The 18,776-nt window shown below is 47.0% G+C and overlaps 3 protein-coding genes and 1 long non-coding RNA gene across 35 annotated transcripts in view; 2 read left to right on the top strand and 2 right to left on the bottom strand.

The window, feature by feature from the left end:
- LOC119131109 overlaps nucleotides 1–783 on the top strand; it is a 36,703-nt gene extending 35,920 nt beyond the window's left edge. For both annotated transcript variants that reach the window (XR_005099586.1, XR_005099587.1), the window contains exon 5: nucleotides 772–783. This is a non-coding gene — a long non-coding RNA (uncharacterized LOC119131109). The remainder of the gene's footprint in view (nucleotides 1–771) is intronic.
- Nucleotides 1–14,205, bottom strand: part of LOC119131066 (formin-binding protein 1) — a 24,256-nt gene extending 10,051 nt beyond the window's left edge. For 12 of the 30 annotated variants that reach the window (XM_037265164.1, XM_037265163.1, XM_037265169.1 and 9 more), the window contains exons 1-8: nucleotides 7,232–7,382; nucleotides 6,856–6,971; nucleotides 5,393–5,449; nucleotides 5,168–5,315; nucleotides 2,743–2,805; nucleotides 2,032–2,136; nucleotides 1,148–1,162; nucleotides 10–138 (exon numbers count right to left, since the gene is read on the bottom strand). In XM_037265164.1, coding sequence (XP_037121059.1) covers nucleotides 10–138; nucleotides 1,148–1,162; nucleotides 2,032–2,136; nucleotides 2,743–2,805; nucleotides 5,168–5,315; nucleotides 5,393–5,449; nucleotides 6,856–6,971; nucleotides 7,232–7,336 — 738 coding nt within the window. In that variant the 5' untranslated portion in view covers nucleotides 7,337–7,382. Of the gene's footprint in view, nucleotides 1–9; nucleotides 139–1,147; nucleotides 1,163–2,031; nucleotides 2,137–2,742; nucleotides 2,806–5,167; nucleotides 5,316–5,392; nucleotides 5,450–6,855; nucleotides 6,972–7,231; nucleotides 7,384–7,956; nucleotides 8,214–10,480; nucleotides 10,619–13,093; nucleotides 13,505–14,093 lie in introns of those variants that run through there. The other 18 variants (XM_037265162.1, XM_037265168.1, XM_037265167.1 and 15 more) reach the window with 11 other exon arrangements.
- On the top strand, nucleotides 14,069–16,525 carry tor1 (torsin family 1). Of its 2 annotated transcripts, XM_037265223.1 has the most exons (6): nucleotides 14,069–14,360; nucleotides 14,943–15,208; nucleotides 15,295–15,470; nucleotides 15,553–15,680; nucleotides 15,758–16,445; nucleotides 16,476–16,525. In XM_037265223.1, the coding sequence occupies exons 1-5, from the start codon at nucleotides 14,162–14,164 to the stop codon at nucleotides 16,000–16,002; spliced, it is 1,014 nt and encodes a 337-aa protein (XP_037121118.1). In that variant the 5' UTR covers nucleotides 14,069–14,161; the 3' UTR covers nucleotides 16,003–16,445; nucleotides 16,476–16,525. The 2 variants fall into 2 exon arrangements, with proteins under 2 accessions (XP_037121118.1, XP_037121119.1); XM_037265224.1 differs by lacking the exons at nucleotides 14,069–14,360; nucleotides 16,476–16,525 and adding an exon at nucleotides 14,464–14,753 and having other exon boundaries at nucleotides 15,758–16,387.
- Nucleotides 16,525–18,620, bottom strand: nsa2 (NSA2 ribosome biogenesis homolog (S. cerevisiae)). Its single transcript, XM_037265234.1, has 6 exons — nucleotides 18,449–18,620; nucleotides 17,830–18,017; nucleotides 17,599–17,749; nucleotides 17,343–17,522; nucleotides 17,044–17,236; nucleotides 16,525–16,878 (listed from the first exon to the last, which is right to left on the bottom strand). The coding sequence occupies exons 1-6, from the start codon at nucleotides 18,449–18,451 to the stop codon at nucleotides 16,811–16,813; spliced, it is 783 nt and encodes a 260-aa protein (XP_037121129.1). The 5' UTR covers nucleotides 18,452–18,620; the 3' UTR covers nucleotides 16,525–16,810.
- Between the last annotated feature and the right edge of the window lie 156 nt (nucleotides 18,621–18,776).

The following is an 18,776-nucleotide window of genomic DNA, read 5'->3' as shown; positions in this document are numbered from 1 at the left end:
CTTCCGTACCTGGAAGATGTTGGGTATGACGGTGTAATAGTGTTCGTTCTGCTCCTGGTTGAACTTGTGCAGGTAGGACGAGTAATCGCTCTTGCTGTCGGCCGCCATCTGGTGCCTGACCTGAGCGTGCTGCCGCGCCTGAACAAAAACAAAAATAAAAAAAATATATATATATGTTGCTACGACAGCTATCAACACACAGCTGGAGCACAGAAACATGAATTGCTATTTTATTGTGTGTACATACAAGCACATGCAGACTTTATTTATTCTCAGAAGAATTTCAGATTTGTTGAAATTATTGTATTTTATAAATTGTTATAGATAAAAAATAAAAAAAACTCAGTTGGACCCCCCCCCATTAAAAAAAAAGAAAAGAAGCAAAGCTCCATTGCCACTCTTGCCTCCACATCACAATGAATCTTTTTTTTTTCCTTTTTGGGCCGTCTGTGTAATCTTGGTCCGGTGGGATTTGAAGTTAATTTGGCTAATTTGACATTCATGATGATCAAGTGCAGCAGGAGCAGATTTATTCCAGATCGCAGCAGATGGAGATGAGATTATCTCAGTGTGTGTGTGTGAGCAGCTAAACTTGCTAAGCATGTCCGTTTCAACTGCGCAACACAAACCCGACATCACTTGCCAAACTGCTCATCGCGCTTTGACGTATGAAAAGTGTTGAATGTCGAATAGGGGGGTTCCATATCGGGGAAATATGAGTTGAGCTAGCCGTGTTTGAGTGCCATGCATTTTTCTTTTGAAATTTTACAGACACACACACACTGACGGACGGATAAGCAACAGCCGACGTCATAGATTCCAGCAGGGGAGGCACATCCGCTCCCAATTCCCAAGTGTGGAAGTTACAACCTACGCAGCGGGAAGGTGGATACGGCTAGACGAACGTTGAAAAGGAAAAAAAAAAAAGTGCATGTGTGAGCATGCAAAATGCGCTTGCACAACACCGAGGTGTGTCGCCACGGAGACCAAATCACCATTTCCTGACAGCCGACGTGTCACATATGACAGATTTCAAAATCACCCTCATTGTTTGCACAGGTAAAAAAAAATAAAAAATAACAACAAAGTGCGGCAAGCCACGGACGTCCAGACACACAAGGAACTGCCTGGCGCCCACCGCACCTACCTTGAGGGAACTTCGCTTCAAGGCCAGCCATTCCAAAAAAGTAATATACAAACACATAAACACAAAAGAAAGATGGTTAGGCCTTTCCACAGCAAGAAGGAAACAAAAACCAGCCTCGGGGCTGATCTGGGATGAGAGTCTAAACCCCAAATTATAGGCCAGGGAACCATTTGAGGTTTTGGCACGTCCGCGGCGTAAAAAAAAACACAACTGACAACATGACACGTTAATGACGGGAACAGTCACGGGCACCTAACTTGTCAAAACAATAGCACGCGTGCAGCAAAGCCGCCCGCCACGCGCGTATGTGTGTGTGTGTGTGTTCTGCACATCCAGTGCTTGAGTCAAAGCCAAGAGCAAACAAAAAAAAGTCACAAGACGACTTAATGGTGATGAAGTGTGGTGGAATGGTTCTGCCTGTCAATAAAAATGGCTGCCATAGAAAGATGAGATCTCAAAGACCAAGAGGATGATTTTGCAAAGGTCCAAGTTAGAGCCCGGGACCCCCAGGTTGAGAAGCAGTGACTCAGCATTTTCGAGACAACTCATATGATGTTATTGTCGTCACGACTAATGATGTGCGATGCACGAGGCTTGCGTAAACGCCTCCACTGCGGACAGCAGACAACGCGGCTCTTGTTTGGCCAAGCCCGCCCGCCCGCCCGCTCGCTCCGGGGTTCTGAGCTGTTTGTGTCCATTGAGCAGAAAGGCTATTTATTCGCCGGCCCGTATTTGCATAATAATCGGCTCCGAATTGTGTCAACTCCTGAGCCGCGCAGGCGAGTCGGAGGACTCTTTGGATTGGATGTCAAAAGAGGAAGTGGCAAGTCGAAACCGGGAAGGAGGCCGGACGGCCGGCGGGGGCGGGGGGGCGCTCGACGTACCTTTTCCACGTCGGCCTTTGTCACGTTGATGTCGGCGTCCATCTTGTCAAAGTACTGCTGCGCTTTGTCGGCCTCTTTGCAATCCCGCTCAAACTTCCTTTTACACTGGAAACAAAATTGTCATTAGTGACGTCTTTTTTGTAATTAATATGCCCGGGAAATTGCATTCTACCAATTACTGAAATCAGCATTTTGTGACGATTCAAAACGTCAATGCGGCGCCAAAGCGACCTTTTAACCAAGCATGCTAATGAGTATCTGCAATGCGTCACGTCAAGTTTTTTCCGACGCAACACGGGTCATGTTATGACACGACGAGGTTAGACCTACGTTCATAGTGGCGTTTTATGTGCGCAAAAATAAGCATTGGTGCAAGCCGGCGTCGACGGCCCTCCCGAGCAACAATCGCCAGTTTGTCGGCCTATCAGCCTCACAAAGAAATCATTGAACGCAACTCGTGCTCATTGTAGGGAGGGGGATGGGGAGGCACAGATAAGAGCCGCCGTTGCTCTCCACTAAAACAAATAGATGAGACACGGCCGCATCCGAGTCGGTCGCACTCTGGACAGACGACATTTGCAACTCATTCAAAGTTGGAGCCGTGACAATTTTTGGTCAAGAACGATCATTTGTGTGTGTGTTGTCGGTCGTCATGGCAACGCTGGTCTTTAATTAAAAGCAAACTTGAAATCTGGGCTTGACGTCACTCACCGACTCGAGCTGTTTCCACAAGCTCTCGATGTGCTGCTGCGCTTTGCGGCCATCGTGGAAGTGCTGTTGGAAGACCAGAAGAAGAAGATGTTGATGACGGCGACAAATGATCATATTTGGTGAATGTTTTGAGATTGTTTGGAGAAATCTGCTGGATTGACACGGCCAATTTACCACAACAATAGTCACACTTCCCTTTACACCGAGTTTCAAGGGAAGCTGGTTAAAATAAGGAAGTGCTTGAATGTTTCAGAGGAAGTACTCCAATGCGTGGCCAAGCCCCAGGGGTCCCGTCACGTGTCTTTTTTTTGTTTTCAGCCGCGAGGCCTTCACACTTCCAACAGCACGAGAAGACGACTTCATTCCCACGAGCCAATGTTTCCCCATTACGACGCTTGTGGAAAATATTCGACATCCGGTTGGCTTCCAAGACGGCCGTCACCGCGACCCGAAGCCTCATCGCAAGACAAACCCGGTACTTTTTCCACAAAGGAATCCAAGCGGCTTTCAGGTTATCAGACGGCGGCCGAGGCGTGCGGGAATGCACCGGTGCCAATGAGCCGGCGCCTTGATTTTTCTTTTTGCTCTGCGTCCAACAAAGAAATGGTTTACGCATGTGTCAGGGGGAAAACAGAACACTCTGTCATGTCCAAACTTTTTCCCAAATAGAAAAAGGGGCTATTAATTAGAAATAGTACACATCTGAATTTTCTAACAAGACTGATAAGTGATCCGTGACGTGCTTCACAGGAATGCACCCCCTCCACACACACACACACACTCCTGCCCGGTTGGCTCCACACACAATAATCAGTGTAAACAGCCACAAATCATAGAAGAAACGAGGGTGACTCAAAAAAGGCCAGCTAGTCTTGGATCTTGACTCCGTCTCACATTCGGCACATTGGGCTCATATCGGTTTACGCTTCGGCTGTTTCAGTCTTGCTAGTTTTTGACAGAATCTCGTCTTAACTTGCTTGATATGCTCTCTTGACGATTTTGCTATTCTTAGTCTGTGTGCGGTTGCGTCAGCGGCCTCTTTTTGCGCTTGCAGCTTCCCCAGCACCGGCCCAAAGATGTCTTACATACACACGTTGTGGTTTTCAGATGACTTTTGGCTCAATGCGTACTTCCTACGTGAGGCCCGAGTAAGATGTCATCTTTCGAACTGGTTCCAACTGGTTGAGCGCAACGGATAAAGCGCTAAATGCCGAGTAGCGTTAAAGTAGTTAATGGGGATGATGGAGACGTGAGCCTGAGATCAGCGGCCTGTTTGCCGACTCAACAACTTTGAATGGCTCCTCAGAACACTCGTATTGCGCAAACAAAAAAGCCTCGCTGTCCAATCAGATCACAAACACAAGTTCGAGACTTAAGTTGAACTTGGTCCAATCAATACTGCATACGTGTCTAAAAATGTGGATCTTAAAAACACATTTCAGAGCCTTTTTTTTTGTTTGGAAGCATTTTGGTGTCACGACAGGAGGGTTAAGATTGTTTTTGTTAATTTGCTAAAGGAATGTAAAGGGTCGATTTGACCCACAACATAAGAGGCGGGTTCGAATTTTAGAGCAGTTTAGCAAATAATTTGAAGGTCTCAAATTTTTTGCGATGTCAAACAGGTCAACTTGACCCGCAACATAACAGGCGCTTTAAGATGTTTTCTTTTAAAAAATGTTTTTACTTTTTTGCTGCATTTATATTTATAAAAAGGAACGTCAGGGCGTCAATTGGACGCGCGACTTAACTGGGGAATTAAATGAAGCAAAGCAGAGAAGAGCTGTGGGAAAATCCCCACAAGTGACACTGGACGAAGAACGTTCCAACTCCAATCTGGCCAAAAGAGCAGGAAAAGGACATGATTGGTGGAGGGGGCTTCACAAAAGCCTACCCCCCCCCCCCCCTGCCCTGCTCCCCCTCCCCCAGCTATGGAACAACATGAACAAAGTGTCAAATAAAAAGTGATGGCTAGCCGTGACCCCGGGCAACATGTCAACATGCACTTAAAAAAAAAAGGGGGTCAGTGTTGCTTTGAAAAAGAGCCTCTGCTTTGACTTTTTTTCCACTCCAGTTCCCTCAGCTGAAGGCTTCCGTGATACCAGTGACCCGCGTGACTTTTTTTTTTTTAAAAAACATTTTCCAGCCGGTCACATTTCGCTTAAAAAGCGCAGACACGTTAGCGATGACTAACAAGCTGCAGGTCAGCAACTCCTTTGCGCATCACGTTTAGCCGAACGTCGGTGACGTCGGGCGAGCTTCTGGGCGAAGCTATATTTACTCGAGCGCGACCTCAGCGCGGGGTGAGTGAGGCGAGCTCACCAAATTCATTCCCTCTGCTTTCACTTTTCAGCCTTTTTGGCTACGTGCAAATCTGTTGCATTTTTGCCATAAAAAAAAACAACAACCAACGAGCGAGACGACTCACCGACTTCCTGTCGGTCTTGAGATCCTGCAGGTAGCGCGAGAGCTCGGTGATGATCTGCGACGTCAAGTTCTCGGCGATCACCTCGTGCTGCCCGGCGTAGTCGTTGAGCTCGTTGAGCGTGGTCAGGAAGGCCTTGCAGAACGTGTACCTAAAGCCACGGCGGGCGCAGCGGGTGACGCGTCGTTTCAAAAGAGTGATGGACGGCGTTCACCGTGCGGCTCTTACTTGTTCTCCTCCTCTTCCCGCGAGGTCTTCTTCGGTTGGTACTTCTTGGATAAATTCCTGTGAGAGCCAAAAAGTCATTTTATGTTAGGCACCATGAATTATTTGAGTATTTCCAGACCTCCGAACATTACAATGCGGCGGTTTCCAGACATGACGGGTATTGCGACACAGGCCTTGCGGAGCTGTCAGAGCGCCTCGGCTACGACATCTCCATCCTCCTCGTCGGGTCATAAATCATCCACCCGCGAGTCCCCCGGGGGAGGTCAAACGCGGAACCAGTCACCAGAAACAAACACACTGGCTTCTCAGACGCGCCCTTGTTGCGAGTCGGGCTGAGCGGCACGAGACGGGAATGCAACGTGGCCTAATGAGGATAATGGAATGGACGTTACCACTTAAGGGAGGGGAAAATATGTTATCAATAATAAATATCGGAAGGGGCGAGCTCTCCACATAGCTGCTCTTCATCCTGCTTAATGTGCCCTTATCCCTGATGATGCCCTGCTTACACTGTTGCTAGGCAGATTTAACCATCCTAGTCTCCCCCCCCCTCTTTCTTGTCTAATTTTAGCACCCAGGTCGCCATTCAGTCATTCCAGGCCAGATGTCACGATTGCTTGGACCTACTTAAGGAAACGTGTCAGAATAAAGGTACTATTCCTGGGCCACTGTGGACTGGAATGTATAGCCTGGACCGGAGCATTGTGCATGTTTACACCACTACAATTGGAAGAGGATTAGATGTGGATTAGTGCGGCGTGTGCGGTTGCTATGGGAGGGAACAGATATACTGCATGCTGTAGTCCTTATTATCGCTTTGTATACTTGTTAACGGTTTAACTGCAAAATATATTCATATGCAACTGCAAAGATATTCATGTAAGTAGACAAGAAAATAGGAGGAGTTATGTCACAATTTCCCCCCCCCCCAAAAAAAACATCATTACCAAAATAATGATTAATTTAAACAGAATAAAATCATAACATTGTTATTTGAAGTAAATAAGGGAATTAAATTCCATCATCGGGTTTTGTTGCTAGGCAAATACCGTGACGGTATTGGCTAGTGTGTGAAACAATATTGCCAGTCCTCTTTAAACATGACTAATATGTGTGTGTGTGTGTGTTGTAATCCCCCACTATGTCGGGCTGCTCATACACTCATCGCCTAGTGGGGGGCTGGACACTTGTGGTTGGCGGAACGCAAATCTGGGTCAGACCTAGGGGGGCATACATAAGGCTGATACCTACATGTCGCCATGGAAACGCACAAGCACCGCCCTCACAACCCACATCACGCCACACACATAATGCCTTTCTCTCACTTGAAGTCAACAACACACAACGGTCGTGCATGTCATTTCCTCTTTCCGAAATTCTTATTTATTACACTTCTAAGATATTAAAGTTAATTTGTCATTTAAAAAACAAAAGAACAAATTAACTCCCGCTCAAGTACTCACCTAATTTGTTTGGCATAGTTGATTTCGATCTCGGACCTCTCCTTGACAAATTTGGCGTACTTCTCCAGAAAGTCGATCCCCCACTGCGTATGCTTCTCCAAGTTGTCAAATTGATCCTGCAGGAAAGACGGACATCACAAACTTTTAGATGCCAATGTTGGAGGCCCACAAACAAATGTAGGTGGACGAGGGACCTACAAACTACACGCTAAGCTAATCATTAGCATACATGTTTATTATTTTTGTTATTTCCCACCACAATCACACATTTGCTCGAGCAATAAGCAACCGGTGTTTGCTTTCCACTTGCACCGTGGGAAAGTGTGCAGATTTCAAAATACGCCTCGGAAGAAACAAAATCCACGAGCGTACTCACAACACTGTCGCTATATTTTTGCGGAGAGAAACACGTTAGCTTGGCGTGGCTCTGGCAGCTCCCCATCCTATCATCTACCACATCTGGAGCGTCCGCTCGATACATTCATGACCCGAGCCTGCGGGCGACGTTGACTGACTGATGCAGGAAAGTGTGTTTTGTGACACAGGAAGTGGCTGCAGTGTGTGTGTGTGAGAGCGTTTCCACACATCTCGCGTCAACTAGATTGCTTTAAAGCCTGCACCATTTTTAGCAGACCAAGTTGTTGTAAACTTTGATTTAGATCCTGTCTGTCTGTCTCTCTTTGACCGCTACATTAGTTAGCCACGACGTGTACATGTACAGTCATCGGATGTCGGATGAAATGGCCTTCGCCGCTGAAACACTCAGAAGGTGGGGAACAAAAGATAGCGCCTTGAGTGAGACGGGAGTTTCCGGACGCCTTTTGTTTGCTCGCTTCAATGGGCAATCACTCATCACGGGAGTCACTCGGCGGACCAGATAACTTGAAAAAAGTCGGCTCGTTTGAAAAGTGCGACGCAAATTGAGGTCGGCTCCACATTGTTTACTTCGTCTGCCCTGATGCAATTGTTGTTGTTTTTCTCTCTCTCCTTTGAAACCTCTGAGGGAATCTAAAATTTGAGAACCCATGATTAATCAATACACACACACACACACACAATATATATAATGAAAAGCACTACTTTGCGCCTAACCGGAGTTACCCTTTTTTGCAACGGCACCATCATCATCTCCCGCTTTCCTCTGGTGAAGACCCAAAACTCAGGTTAGTCCGAGACGGCGTCCGTCCGCAGGAGCATATTGGGAACCGTACCCGTTGCGATAAGGAGTTCTTCCCGATTGTCGGCCAGAGAACGCCGGTAGAGTCCGCTCTCGGGAGTCAAATGTGTAACTCGCCGCAAATGCTACATCGGGCGTAAGGTGCAACGGATGCGATGGCGGAGGAGGTCAGCGAGGGAGTGGAAGAGAAGAAGGGAGGTAGGGACGCAGGAAGGGAGGGAAGAGGGATGGGCGGGATTACACAGGAAAGGGATTACAATTGAGGGGGGAGAGTTGCCCTTGAACCTCCCATCCCTGCAAGCCTTCACCAATGTTTTTTGTCCTTTAAAGCAAAATAATAACGTTACAATCCCCAATTTGACTCATTTTGAGCCAAACTATCCATTTGACTGTACGTGAAACTTTTCAAAATCACCAAAAAGAAAAAAATACATATATTTTTTCCCTTGTATTAGTGATTTTGAGAAGTTAAAAAAAAAGAAAAAGAAATATTTCAGCCTGTTATTTCAGCTTCCCGAGTTGTGCGCTCCATTGTAGTCGCCCATCAGGGAAAACAAATACAAGCGCGCAGCTAAACGTTTTTTTTTTTATTATTCGGGAAATGGAAAGAGTTCAAGCTCGGACAACAAAATGAGCCCCGAGCTAAATATAAGTACACAAGGCCCATGTGACAGCAAGCAAACAAATAGGCGCTTGTTGAAGGATCAGCCCGATGACCCACAGGACGGGGATTAGGCGTCGTCGAAAAACGTGGCGTAGCGCCACCTCATCGCGGCTAATGCACGTTATTTAGCCTCCGCTGCCCAGGGAATATTGATCTGCTCCAGCCAGATAACAGGAGTGCTCCTTCTTAAAGAGAGCAAATGACTCAATCACATATGATGCAATCAGGCCTTACTGGGCTCATTTCTCCAACCTTTCCAGGTTATGATTGATCCGATTTACTTTCTCATCTGCTCCTTTCACGAAACCTGTTACGTCAACGCAAAGCAGATGTTCCGACAGCGTCTTTGGGTCTGCGGGGGGTGGGGCCCCGAGGCCTATTATTAGGAAGACAAAGTATGGCAGACGATTTGATCATCAGGGGGGACAAAAGCCGAGATCTGCTGACGATGCTACGAAGCCGCGTAAACATGCTAGCGACGCTCACGTCACCTGCTAGCTTGGCTGCAAATGCACAGTGACAATCATCAAGAGGAAAACTCTTGTCCACATCTCCTCCATTAAGGCTGGCTTCACATTTCTGCTAGGCCGCTTCAGTGCAGCAGGCCGTGGGCGAACGCAAGCGCGGACAAATATTTGGCGGACATGCCGAGCCCTCTCTGCCGACACACACGGCGCTTTGTCCGAGGAAGCGGGGTGGAATAATGTTCCCGTAGCCCCGAGTAACCTCCTCGCAGGGGAACAAGGGTCGGAGAGAAACAGCCACGAGTGCCAGAACGAGGAGCTTTGGCCAAATTCGACAGCTATCGGGAAAAACGAAAGGAAGTAATATTTTTAAAAACAATTTTAATCTGCCTCTTGTGAAAAAGTCGTCTTTTGGGAATTTTCCCGTTCAGTTGGTTAAGTTAAAGCTAAAGACCTCGAGGAAGGAGCAGCTGTTTGCTGACCTTAAAACGAGTGGCCGTTTGCATGCCGCGCGGCTATTTATAGCGTCGACGCCTCAGCCCCGGCTGAAACGCAAGATGTATGACCAACGCCTGCAAAACCAGAGGCGCTTGAAAGCAACGTGACTCACGCTAACTGGAAGCCTCGACGACTCATCCGGTTCCTTTCAGATTCTACCTCCGATCAATCTCAAACTTGGCTCCGGGAACCCGTGAGCCGTTAAGAGAGTCCCCAAAATAATTAGCAATAAATAATCCTGCAAGTATATCTTGTGCCCTGGCACAAAAGTGGATTAATCCCGGTTGTTATCTTTTGAATTCAAAGCTGAACTTCTGATTGGCTGCCTGGCGCTCACTCACGGTGCTGGTCATCTTCATCTGGAGAAGCACCTGCAGGTACTCTTGGTAAGGACTCAGCTTTCGCCCGACCTTCTCGGGTTTCACCGAAGGGCTGTCCAGGAAGATAAAGAACTCGCTACTTCGGCGCAACATGATGCAACCAAAAATGTTATATTTTAAAAGATCCGAGGGAGCCGCTCCATCTTTGGTCAGGAGCAAAAAAAGTGTGGAGGGCGAACAAGGAGTAAGAAAATTAAAATGAGCAGATATTTATCGGATTACGGCACCTAGCCAATGAGTGGCCGGCCGCTCTTCGCTCGATGGATTAAAGCCGCTTGGCCTTCAAGTACACATCGGCCATTGTTGCGGCTGAGCTGTTTTTCGTTCCTCCGCAGGAACAAAGCTCTTTACTGCTTACACAACAGATTGTCTGCAAATACTAAATGTGCTCAAGTTGAATAAATGTTATTCTTGATTCGAGGAAAGACCATCGTCACGTTACCTTAAACTGCTGCTGTTTGAAGAGACTTTCGACCTTATCCATGTCGCCCGAGTGACAACCAGACGACACGACACAACACTCATGGGCTCTTCAAAGCATCAAAGAGTTCCTCTCTAATTCCCAGTTCTTTGGAGAAGTGACATTTTCAAGGTGAGTCAACAGAGAAAGGTGAACTGATAACGTTCACATGCGGAAGCTACTTTTGCCAACGGTTGACGATAGAAAGCAAACTAAATCCTTGCCCAACGCTTTTAAGTGTTTGCCCAGCTCGACATTCTACAAATGTGATGTCACGGTAGCTCTGGATTTGGAATTAAGATTTTGCAGCTGCTCGAGTGGAAACATTCCTTTTTGTTTTTTTATCTATCTGGTGAATTTACAAGGCCGATTGTCGTAATTGTATGGCAGTAAGTGAAGGCCCGTTTCTGACATTTGGTGGACATTTCTTTTTTTCTTCTAGCCAATCTCCCCGATTTTTCGATGAAACGGCAACCGCAAAGCCTCTATGTTGCTTCATAAGCGTGCTTGCGGGAAATTGAGAAATCCTGCTTGACGGTGACGTCACTTCCTGAAAGATTAGTCCGTTTCCTGATCACAAGGTAGCGGCCATCTCGTCCAAAAAGACACATAAAATCAAATCGTGTGAGCTGTACAAAGCCACGGAAATCTTTTCAGCTATGTTTTCGACTTGTTCCATGCACGCCGAGTTACTCAAGTGCACCTGCCAACGGCAACATCCTGCTCGCGCTCCGCAGGAAGCCGCGGTCGCCGTCGTTGTGTTTCCGTTTGTTCTCATTTGAGCGGACGAGGCGAAAAAAAGTAAACACTGTCTCCAATGACAACCACACATGGAGTATTGACGCGCCCGCTTTTGGATCGCCGCGACAGGTGTCGGCCGTCGGCATCTGGATGTAATACAATTCCGTCTGTGCGAGAAGCTCAGTACAGTGGAGGAAATGTTTTCCAGATTTCAGGCCAGTGTGGAAGTCTGAGAAGTAGCTCCAGGCTTTGTTGTACCAACGTAAAAAAAAAATACACGGACTTCAGAGAGACGAGGCAAAGAATGCGGATTTTCTCTCTGAACTTTGCACCAGGTGAATTACTGGCAAGGGAAGGAGGCTCCCTCCCGTGCGCCCCCCAGTTAGAAAAATACATCCCGGACGGACTTAACTATGTCCAGGCCTCCTCCTGCTCCCTGGGAGGGAACAAAAGATTGGATTTTGGAGTTGACTTAAGGCCCCGGCTCACCTGCAAACCAAATCACGACAAGGCTTATCGAAAAGCATGGATGGAAGAAATACCGAGACGCCGTTGCTTTTAAGACTAGGCCGTAGCGGGGGGGGGGGGGGGGGGGGGGGGTGACATCCCGTGTAGCGACTTGCAAGCATACCAACGCTTGTCACCGTGCGCGATGAATCCCGCAATGACAGGCCGCCCGCTAAGCTTTTCCACAACAAGCCCAGGAACGCCACAATCCTCGCCACCTCTTATTATCATCTCGTTTGTCACGATGGAGACCCGAATGTCCGAGAAAAGACAAAAAGAAGCTAATGAAAGGCTTGCCGGTGTGACACAACAAGACGGGAATGTGCTGGGAGGTATTTAATGCGCACCTGTCGAAAAGCCTGAAAACCACCTGGAGCGCTCCGGTGGCGTGTCAACACTTTGCAATTATTCATCAGCAGTGTATGACGGTCACAAACAATCGTGGAAGATGCCGCTAGCTTGTAGATTTCAAAGCACCTCAATTCGGTACCAAGCACTACTTTTGTCTTAAAGCTCAACTCACTTCTAGTTCCTTGAAAGCAAGATGTCAGGAAGTAGAGCCCATTTGCATTATTGACGGTGTAGCTTTGAATGTTTGGATGCTATGATGCAAATTTCTTTCATGTTTGTGAATGTTACTGTACAAAGTAATCTTTGACCTCAAGGCTAATTGGAAGAAAATCATAGCTCAAAAATCATAATATCTGCTAGAAAAACGGCAATTGCATCTTTTTGCATCATGTTTGGGAAATCTTGTCACTCTTTCAGAAGCAGGCCTTGATTTTGTCAACAACAGAATTTGCCATGGAGAGCATAAACGGAACTAAACACTGAAGCAGCGGGGAGGCCATAAAAATTCTTTAACAGGCAATGCAGGTGGGGAGAGAAAAAAATCCGTTTGCAATCAATCAATACCTGAAACCAGATGGAAATTTTGAACTCTACACGTTTAACACAGCCTTTATGTTGTGATTGTGTATGACTAAAGATGACGTAACGCACGTGATGTCTCCACTGGACTTTTTGCAGATGGATACATCTACATCATGACCGCATGATGGTTGTTGTAATAATACCTAATTAACGTGTCGGCCCAAAATGGACGACGATATGAAGGCAAAATAACGAAGGATGACGTCAACAAATAAAGCAAAGAAGATAAAAGCGATCAAAGGCAGCTAGCTATGCTAAAATAAATTAGCTCAGATGCGTTTTATTGGGAGCTAGCCAGGCTAATGATACTGGTTGGATGTGGTTTTTAACGTTATATCACCAGGTTCAAAACAAACACTCGGCGGGGGAAAAAAGATGTAAAAGAGTAATGATGATAATCAAAGCGAGACTTACCCATAGCTCTGAGCCCCAGCTCATGGTTTCGGGACGATGTCCTCGGAATTAATCCACGACGCGGCTGCTGGGTCTTATTGTTAGGATGATAATGGTTGTTATTACTGGGAGCAATCCACCCCCAAAAGCCTCTTTTCTTGCTCTTGTGGTCAACGTCTCATCTTGAGCCTGCGGATGGATTCTCGATCAATGCAGCGCTCGCTCGCTCGCTCGCGCGCGCTCCCGCCTGGACTCAATGACAGCTGCTGTGGTGGTGCGCGGTCACGATGGTGGGCGGCAGGCGGTTGGGGTCCCGCTGAGTGGGCTTCTTTAGTCGTCCTGTTGCAGCAAATAATGCAAATGTTAAAAGTCTCCTCGCAGATGTTTTCACGTGAAGTGAGGCTTGAAAGGAAAGCGGGAAGGACGGCGGGGGTGCAGTGAGAGAGGAGGAGGAGGAGGAGCACCCCCCTGCCCTAAGGACACACCCACCCACCCACGAACCAAGGCAGATGTTTCATTGAATGACACCCCCCAGTGGGCTTAACAACTTTTCACATCACTTCTTTTTATGGCCTCATTGTCTTCAATAAAATACTCGATACACTCACTGATATACACTGAATTACACATCCCTGTTTGGATATAACGTAACGCATAAGCTGCATATTCTTCTGCATAAAAAAATGGTCGATGTAGAACATGTTTACACATCCCTGTTTGGATTTAACGTAACGCATAAGCAACATATCATTCTTCTGCATATAAAAAGTCATTCAAATATACATTGCGCGCATTGCTTGGGACAGACCAATCACGCGCGTCTTCAATATTTAAAAGAATCATAAGATTCTTCAGTAAAATCAAGACAAGCTCTTACATGATTACATATGCATTCAGGAACGATTATGAAACCTGGAAAACTGAGAAACACTGGAAAACTTTGAGTCCGGTGTGACGTCACGAAAACTACTTCCGGCAAAAAAAAAGCAAGACTCCCGGTGCGTACGAATGACGTATTTACCCGAAAAGCTTCTCCGGAGTTTTAACCACTGGTGGATGTGAACTTGCAACAAGTAGAAGTCGTCCGTCATGTGGCGCCGGGTCGTTTTGTCGTTGCCGCCGCTATTGTTGCTGTACTCGGCCAGCTCGGCGGCAATCGAGCCTATCAGCACCAGCATCGCAGTGGGCATGGCGGCCGCTTTGACGGGCTTTTTAGCCAGCTACCAAAACATTTTCTACTACTTCCACGAGAGCTGCCGCCCCGAGTGGATCGCCTTCAATAGAACAGGTGAGCACAAAGACATGACTCGCTCGTTTTACTGTTTACGTCCTTCTTCCTGACACACAAACAAACAAACAGTGGGAGGGGCCTATGGGGTTTTTGTCGCGGATTGATGACGTAAGCGGAAGTGTCTGGCCAGAAAGCAAGCTTTTCACTTTTGTTTTGAGCGCTATGTCCGTTTATCGAGCACACCAAGTGTTGAAATTCGGCGTACGACGATGAAAGCAAGGCGCGCATATTTGTGGCTGCACGCTTTGTCGACTGTTGCGGTGCTGGCCGCTGCTTTTGACCCAATTACGACCACCGTGGCGGTCAGCATAGGCGCCGCGTTGAGCCGAACTCTCTATCAATATTTACTCGAGAGCTGCAATTCAAATTGGATCGCCTTCAACGCCACAAGTGAGACTCACCTTTTATTATGCATGACCTTTATATTTGATCTATTCTCCTAAAATACTACAAAAACTCAAAACAAACCAATACAAGACTGGGAAAATATTTATATAATCGCATAGTTCTCTAACGCCATTCTTGGGGGCTGGATGTTAATGAAGTGGTCCTGTATGTAAACGAGCATTGTGTGGGCAGGTCTGGAGGAAAACCTTAGTACCAAACTGTTTGGGCAGCACCTGGCGTCGCACATCATCACCAAGGCAGTGAGTGGCTTCATGAACAACCCCAACCCCAAGAAGCCGCTGGTGCTGTCTCTGCACGGCTGGACCGGCACGGGCAAGAACTTTGCCAGCGCGCTCATCGCGGAGAACATCTACAAAAAGGGCATGGACAGTAATTATGTGCACATCTTTACCGCCGAGCTCCACTTTCCGCACGCCGGCCAGATGGACACCTACAAGGTATGATGAGCAAAATTGGGAATACATATTTGAAATAGGTTTGGTATTTTTACCTGCCATTTTGTTCTTGCCGTTTGTTGCTGCAGACTCAACTGCAGCAGTGGATCAGAGGCAACGTGAGCAGCTGTGCTCATTCCATGTTCATCTTCGACGAAATGGACAAAATGCATCCGGGCCTGATTGACAGCATCAAGCCCTACTTGGACTACTACGACAAGGTGGACGGCGTCTCCTACCGCAAAGCCATCTTCATCTTTCTCAGGTCAGACCCGCAAACTCAAGATCGATTTGGGAAAATAACGTTCAGCTTACGGTGACTTTTTCTTCCCCTTTTGGCGCCACAGCAACGCTGGTGGCGAGAGCATCGTGCAGACGACGTTAGATTTCTGGAATGCGGGCAGAAGTCGAGAGGAGATCGAGCTGAAGGACGTGGAGAACTCGCTCGCGCTGTCCGTCTTCAACAACAAGAGAAGTGAGTGGACCAAAACGTGCAGACACATTGTCATTTGGCAAAACAACAAGAAAGTTGTCCTACAACTCTTCTGATAGGCGGCCTGTGGCACACGAGCCTGATCGACAAGAACCTGGTGGACTTCTTTGTGCCCTTCCTGCCTCTGGAGTACAAGCACGTGGTTCAGTGCGCCGTGGCTGCCATGAGGGCTCAGGGCCTGGAGCCCGACACCGTGGTGGCCGACAAGGTGGCGGCGGACCTGCTCTACTTCCCTAAAGCCGAGCGTGTGTTTTCCGTCAAGGGCTGCAAGACTATCGACAGCAAGTGGGAATACTACACATAGCGGCGGGACCGACGCCGCGCTTTCAGCATCGCCGTGCGAACTTTCCGACGAGCGGGGGAAAACTGAAGCGGGGTCGCATGCACTGAACTAAAAAAAAAAAAGTGATTTCCTTTCGAGTGAATGGGAATCTTGAATTTTTTTCCTACCATGTGATTTTTAAAAAACGTTTTAGTAACAGACGCCTTAATTCAGTTTTTTTTTTTTTTTTTTATAAATAATTTCTCCCAAAAAGGAGTCATCTACTGCGGTTTTTCTGCTCAACATGGGGGAGGGAAGATGTCACAACACAACAAGCAAAAGTGGACATGCTATGTTCCCACTGTCATCTGAAAAAAGTCTATAATTGTTTTTTAAGTGTTGGTGACCAGAAATGTCTAATTTATTTTTCGTAAGTAAATCTTTTTCGGACAAATTAATTGGAATTGGATCATTTGGGTGCACTGGTCGGGCATCCTTGATCAATTCAACTGCAGATGGGGGTAGGCATTTTGGAAGATGAATAATAAACACTGATTTGAGAAAACCTTTGCGATGTATTTATTGTACTTGTGAAGGGACGCAAACACAAAAAGCACTTAAGGACAATTCTGGAAGCTGTCATGTCATCATGCCTATCACCGACAATAAACGAGACGCTCCCTTTGAAATTGTACTCACGTGTTTGCTTTAACTTTATTGGTATCAACTGTTGGCACGAGTCACACGTTGACCTCCTTGTGTGTCCGGTATCTGCTTAAATTAAAGTCCTCACACCCAGCACATGTCTTCACCAGGCAGTCTTTAGTTTTGAGTGAGTAAAGAGTCTTAATTAAACCAGAAGGACCGCGTTGATGCAGCCGTCGTTCTCGGGGTTGTTGGTCACCTGCGCGTATTTACCTGAAAGGGTTGGGGAGGGGCAAAACACTTCAATTAGAACATTGTGATATGACCTCCAATTGAGTGAGTTTGTCTTCAAAGGACCCCTGAAAATGAAGCCTCAAAAGGCCTTTCCAAGCAACAATCAACCTAAAATGGCGGCAACATGGTCCGGCCCGAGCTTACCCCACACGACTTTGCCTCCCTGCGTGACCAGGCCCAGCTCGCTGACGTTGACCTCCACCACGGTGCCCTTGGTGATGACGCCCAGCTGGGTGTAGAGTGGCGACGACGGGTTCTTCTTCACACCCAGGATGGGAAGGCAGAAGGTGGCCTTCAGCTCGGGATGCGTCACGTGCGCCTTCTTGAAGCGCAGACCCTGCAACATCCAAACAGTCTTAGCAAACGTACGGAATTGAGGATGCCCGATATACTTAAGCCATGTGATTTTTAAGTAACGGTCCTCCAATGTTTGTTTGACTCACCATCGGTCTGATGAAGCGCTCGTATTTGGGGGGTTTGCGCGTGAAGCCATCACCCACGAAGCAAACTTTGGTCACCATTCGCTTCCAGGCCTTCTTCTGCCGCTTGCCTGTCCGGATGACTTTCAGCACCTCTGTCTCACCCTGTGCTCGCACCTTGGGCAGCGGCACCTCCCATTTGCCCTGAAAGACGACATCGAGGTCAAAAGCGCAAACGGCGAGGACGAGAAAGGACGACGGCGGCGCTAACGAGACTCACCGCCTTCTCTTTGCGCTTCTGCTTGATCATGTTGGAGAGGACCTTGGCTCTAGTTTGGCCCTCACGGTCCAGCAGGTAGGCGGGCACGGCGCCCTTGGGGGTCTTGTCGTCATCCTTCTGCTTGGTCTTCCTCTGCTCGTGCATTTTGATGCTGAGAAAAAAAGTGGCACACTTAAAAAAATAAACACGCCAACAGGCAGATGCTGAAATCCAGACGGGCAGGCTACTCACGTCTTCTTCATCTGGATCTTCTCGGAATGCCGCTGCTTGTGGTAGAGTTTGGCCTTGAGGCCGATCATCTTGCGGGCCTTGTGCGAGCGAGTGTGAGCCTCACGGCTCTCCCTCTTGCGCTTGCGCTCGTGGTAGTCCAAGCGGTAGCCATGGCGCTTGCGGTGAAGCTCGATGTGCTCGTTCTGGGGCTGGAAAAGAAATACCAAAAACATTTTCTCAATTCACAAAGATTACAATAAAATTGGACACATTTAATTTTTTGGTTAAATTTGATTAAAGTTATACATTTTAAAGAAAAAAAAAAGTACATTTCAGAGGAGAAAATAATCAGGGGGGTAAAATATTTTTCAACAAAAATATTAGTTTTTTTTTTTATAAGAAAGTAAATCTTCAATACCTGCGACTGGTTGACTCATTTGTCACGGTTAACAGAATAAATAACTTGTTTTACTCGGCCTTACAATCACAGAGGAGCAGAAAAAGTATTTTTCCATAAGGTGTACCCAACTTAAACTCGCTTGGTTCAGACAACCACATGGAGGCTAGCTAGCCTTAGCATCTGGTGCCGTTTATCGCGGTAATTATCGCAATACTGTGCTTAACACATCATTCTACTCACCATGTTGTGTTGCGAGTGTTACGATGTTCAGATGAAATTGTTACTGCTGTAAAAAAGTAAACAAGAGGATGTTTTTGTCTGGAGGCTCGGGTTGTTTAGGTGTCGATGCCCCGAGCCGAATTGTAGAGGAAGTACGTCACGGTGTTTCTCATCTAATGACCGGCTGGTCAACGTGGGCGTCACTCTAGTGCCAGGGTAAATCTATCCATTAAAATGCACTGATTTGATAAATATACGTTACTATTTGCAGTATAATAAATACAAAATAAGTGTAAACAATTTAAAAAATAAATAAAAAACACTTTTCTCAGAGTTGCTTTTATTTGCG

Source organism: Syngnathus acus, chromosome 12, assembly GCF_901709675.1.
Source record: "Syngnathus acus chromosome 12, fSynAcu1.2, whole genome shotgun sequence".
NCBI lineage: Eukaryota > Metazoa > Chordata > Actinopteri > Syngnathiformes > Syngnathidae > Syngnathus > Syngnathus acus.
Note: the sequence above shows the minus strand (reverse complement) of the source record. Positions and strands in the feature narration are given on the sequence as shown.

Bases quoted from the DNA above. Each gene is read 5' to 3' on its own strand.
- tor1 (XM_037265223.1), top strand. From the start codon at position 14,162: ATGTGGCGCCGGGTCGTTTTGTCGTTGCCGCCGCTATTGTTGCTGTAC. The intron at 15,471-15,552 runs GTCAGACCCGCA...TTGGCGCCACAG, and splicing joins GCCATCTTCATCTTTCTCAG to CAACGCTGGTGGCGAGAGCA. The intron at 15,681-15,757 runs GTGAGTGGACCA...CTCTTCTGATAG, and splicing joins CGTCTTCAACAACAAGAGAA to GCGGCCTGTGGCACACGAGC.
- nsa2 (XM_037265234.1), bottom strand. The intron at 17,750-17,829 runs GTGAGTAGCCTG...TTTTTTTCTCAG, and splicing joins AAGATCCAGATGAAGAAGAC to CATCAAAATGCACGAGCAGA. The intron at 16,879-17,043 runs GTAAGCTCGGGC...CAACCCTTTCAG, and splicing joins GGGAGGCAAAGTCGTGTGGG to GTAAATACGCGCAGGTGACC.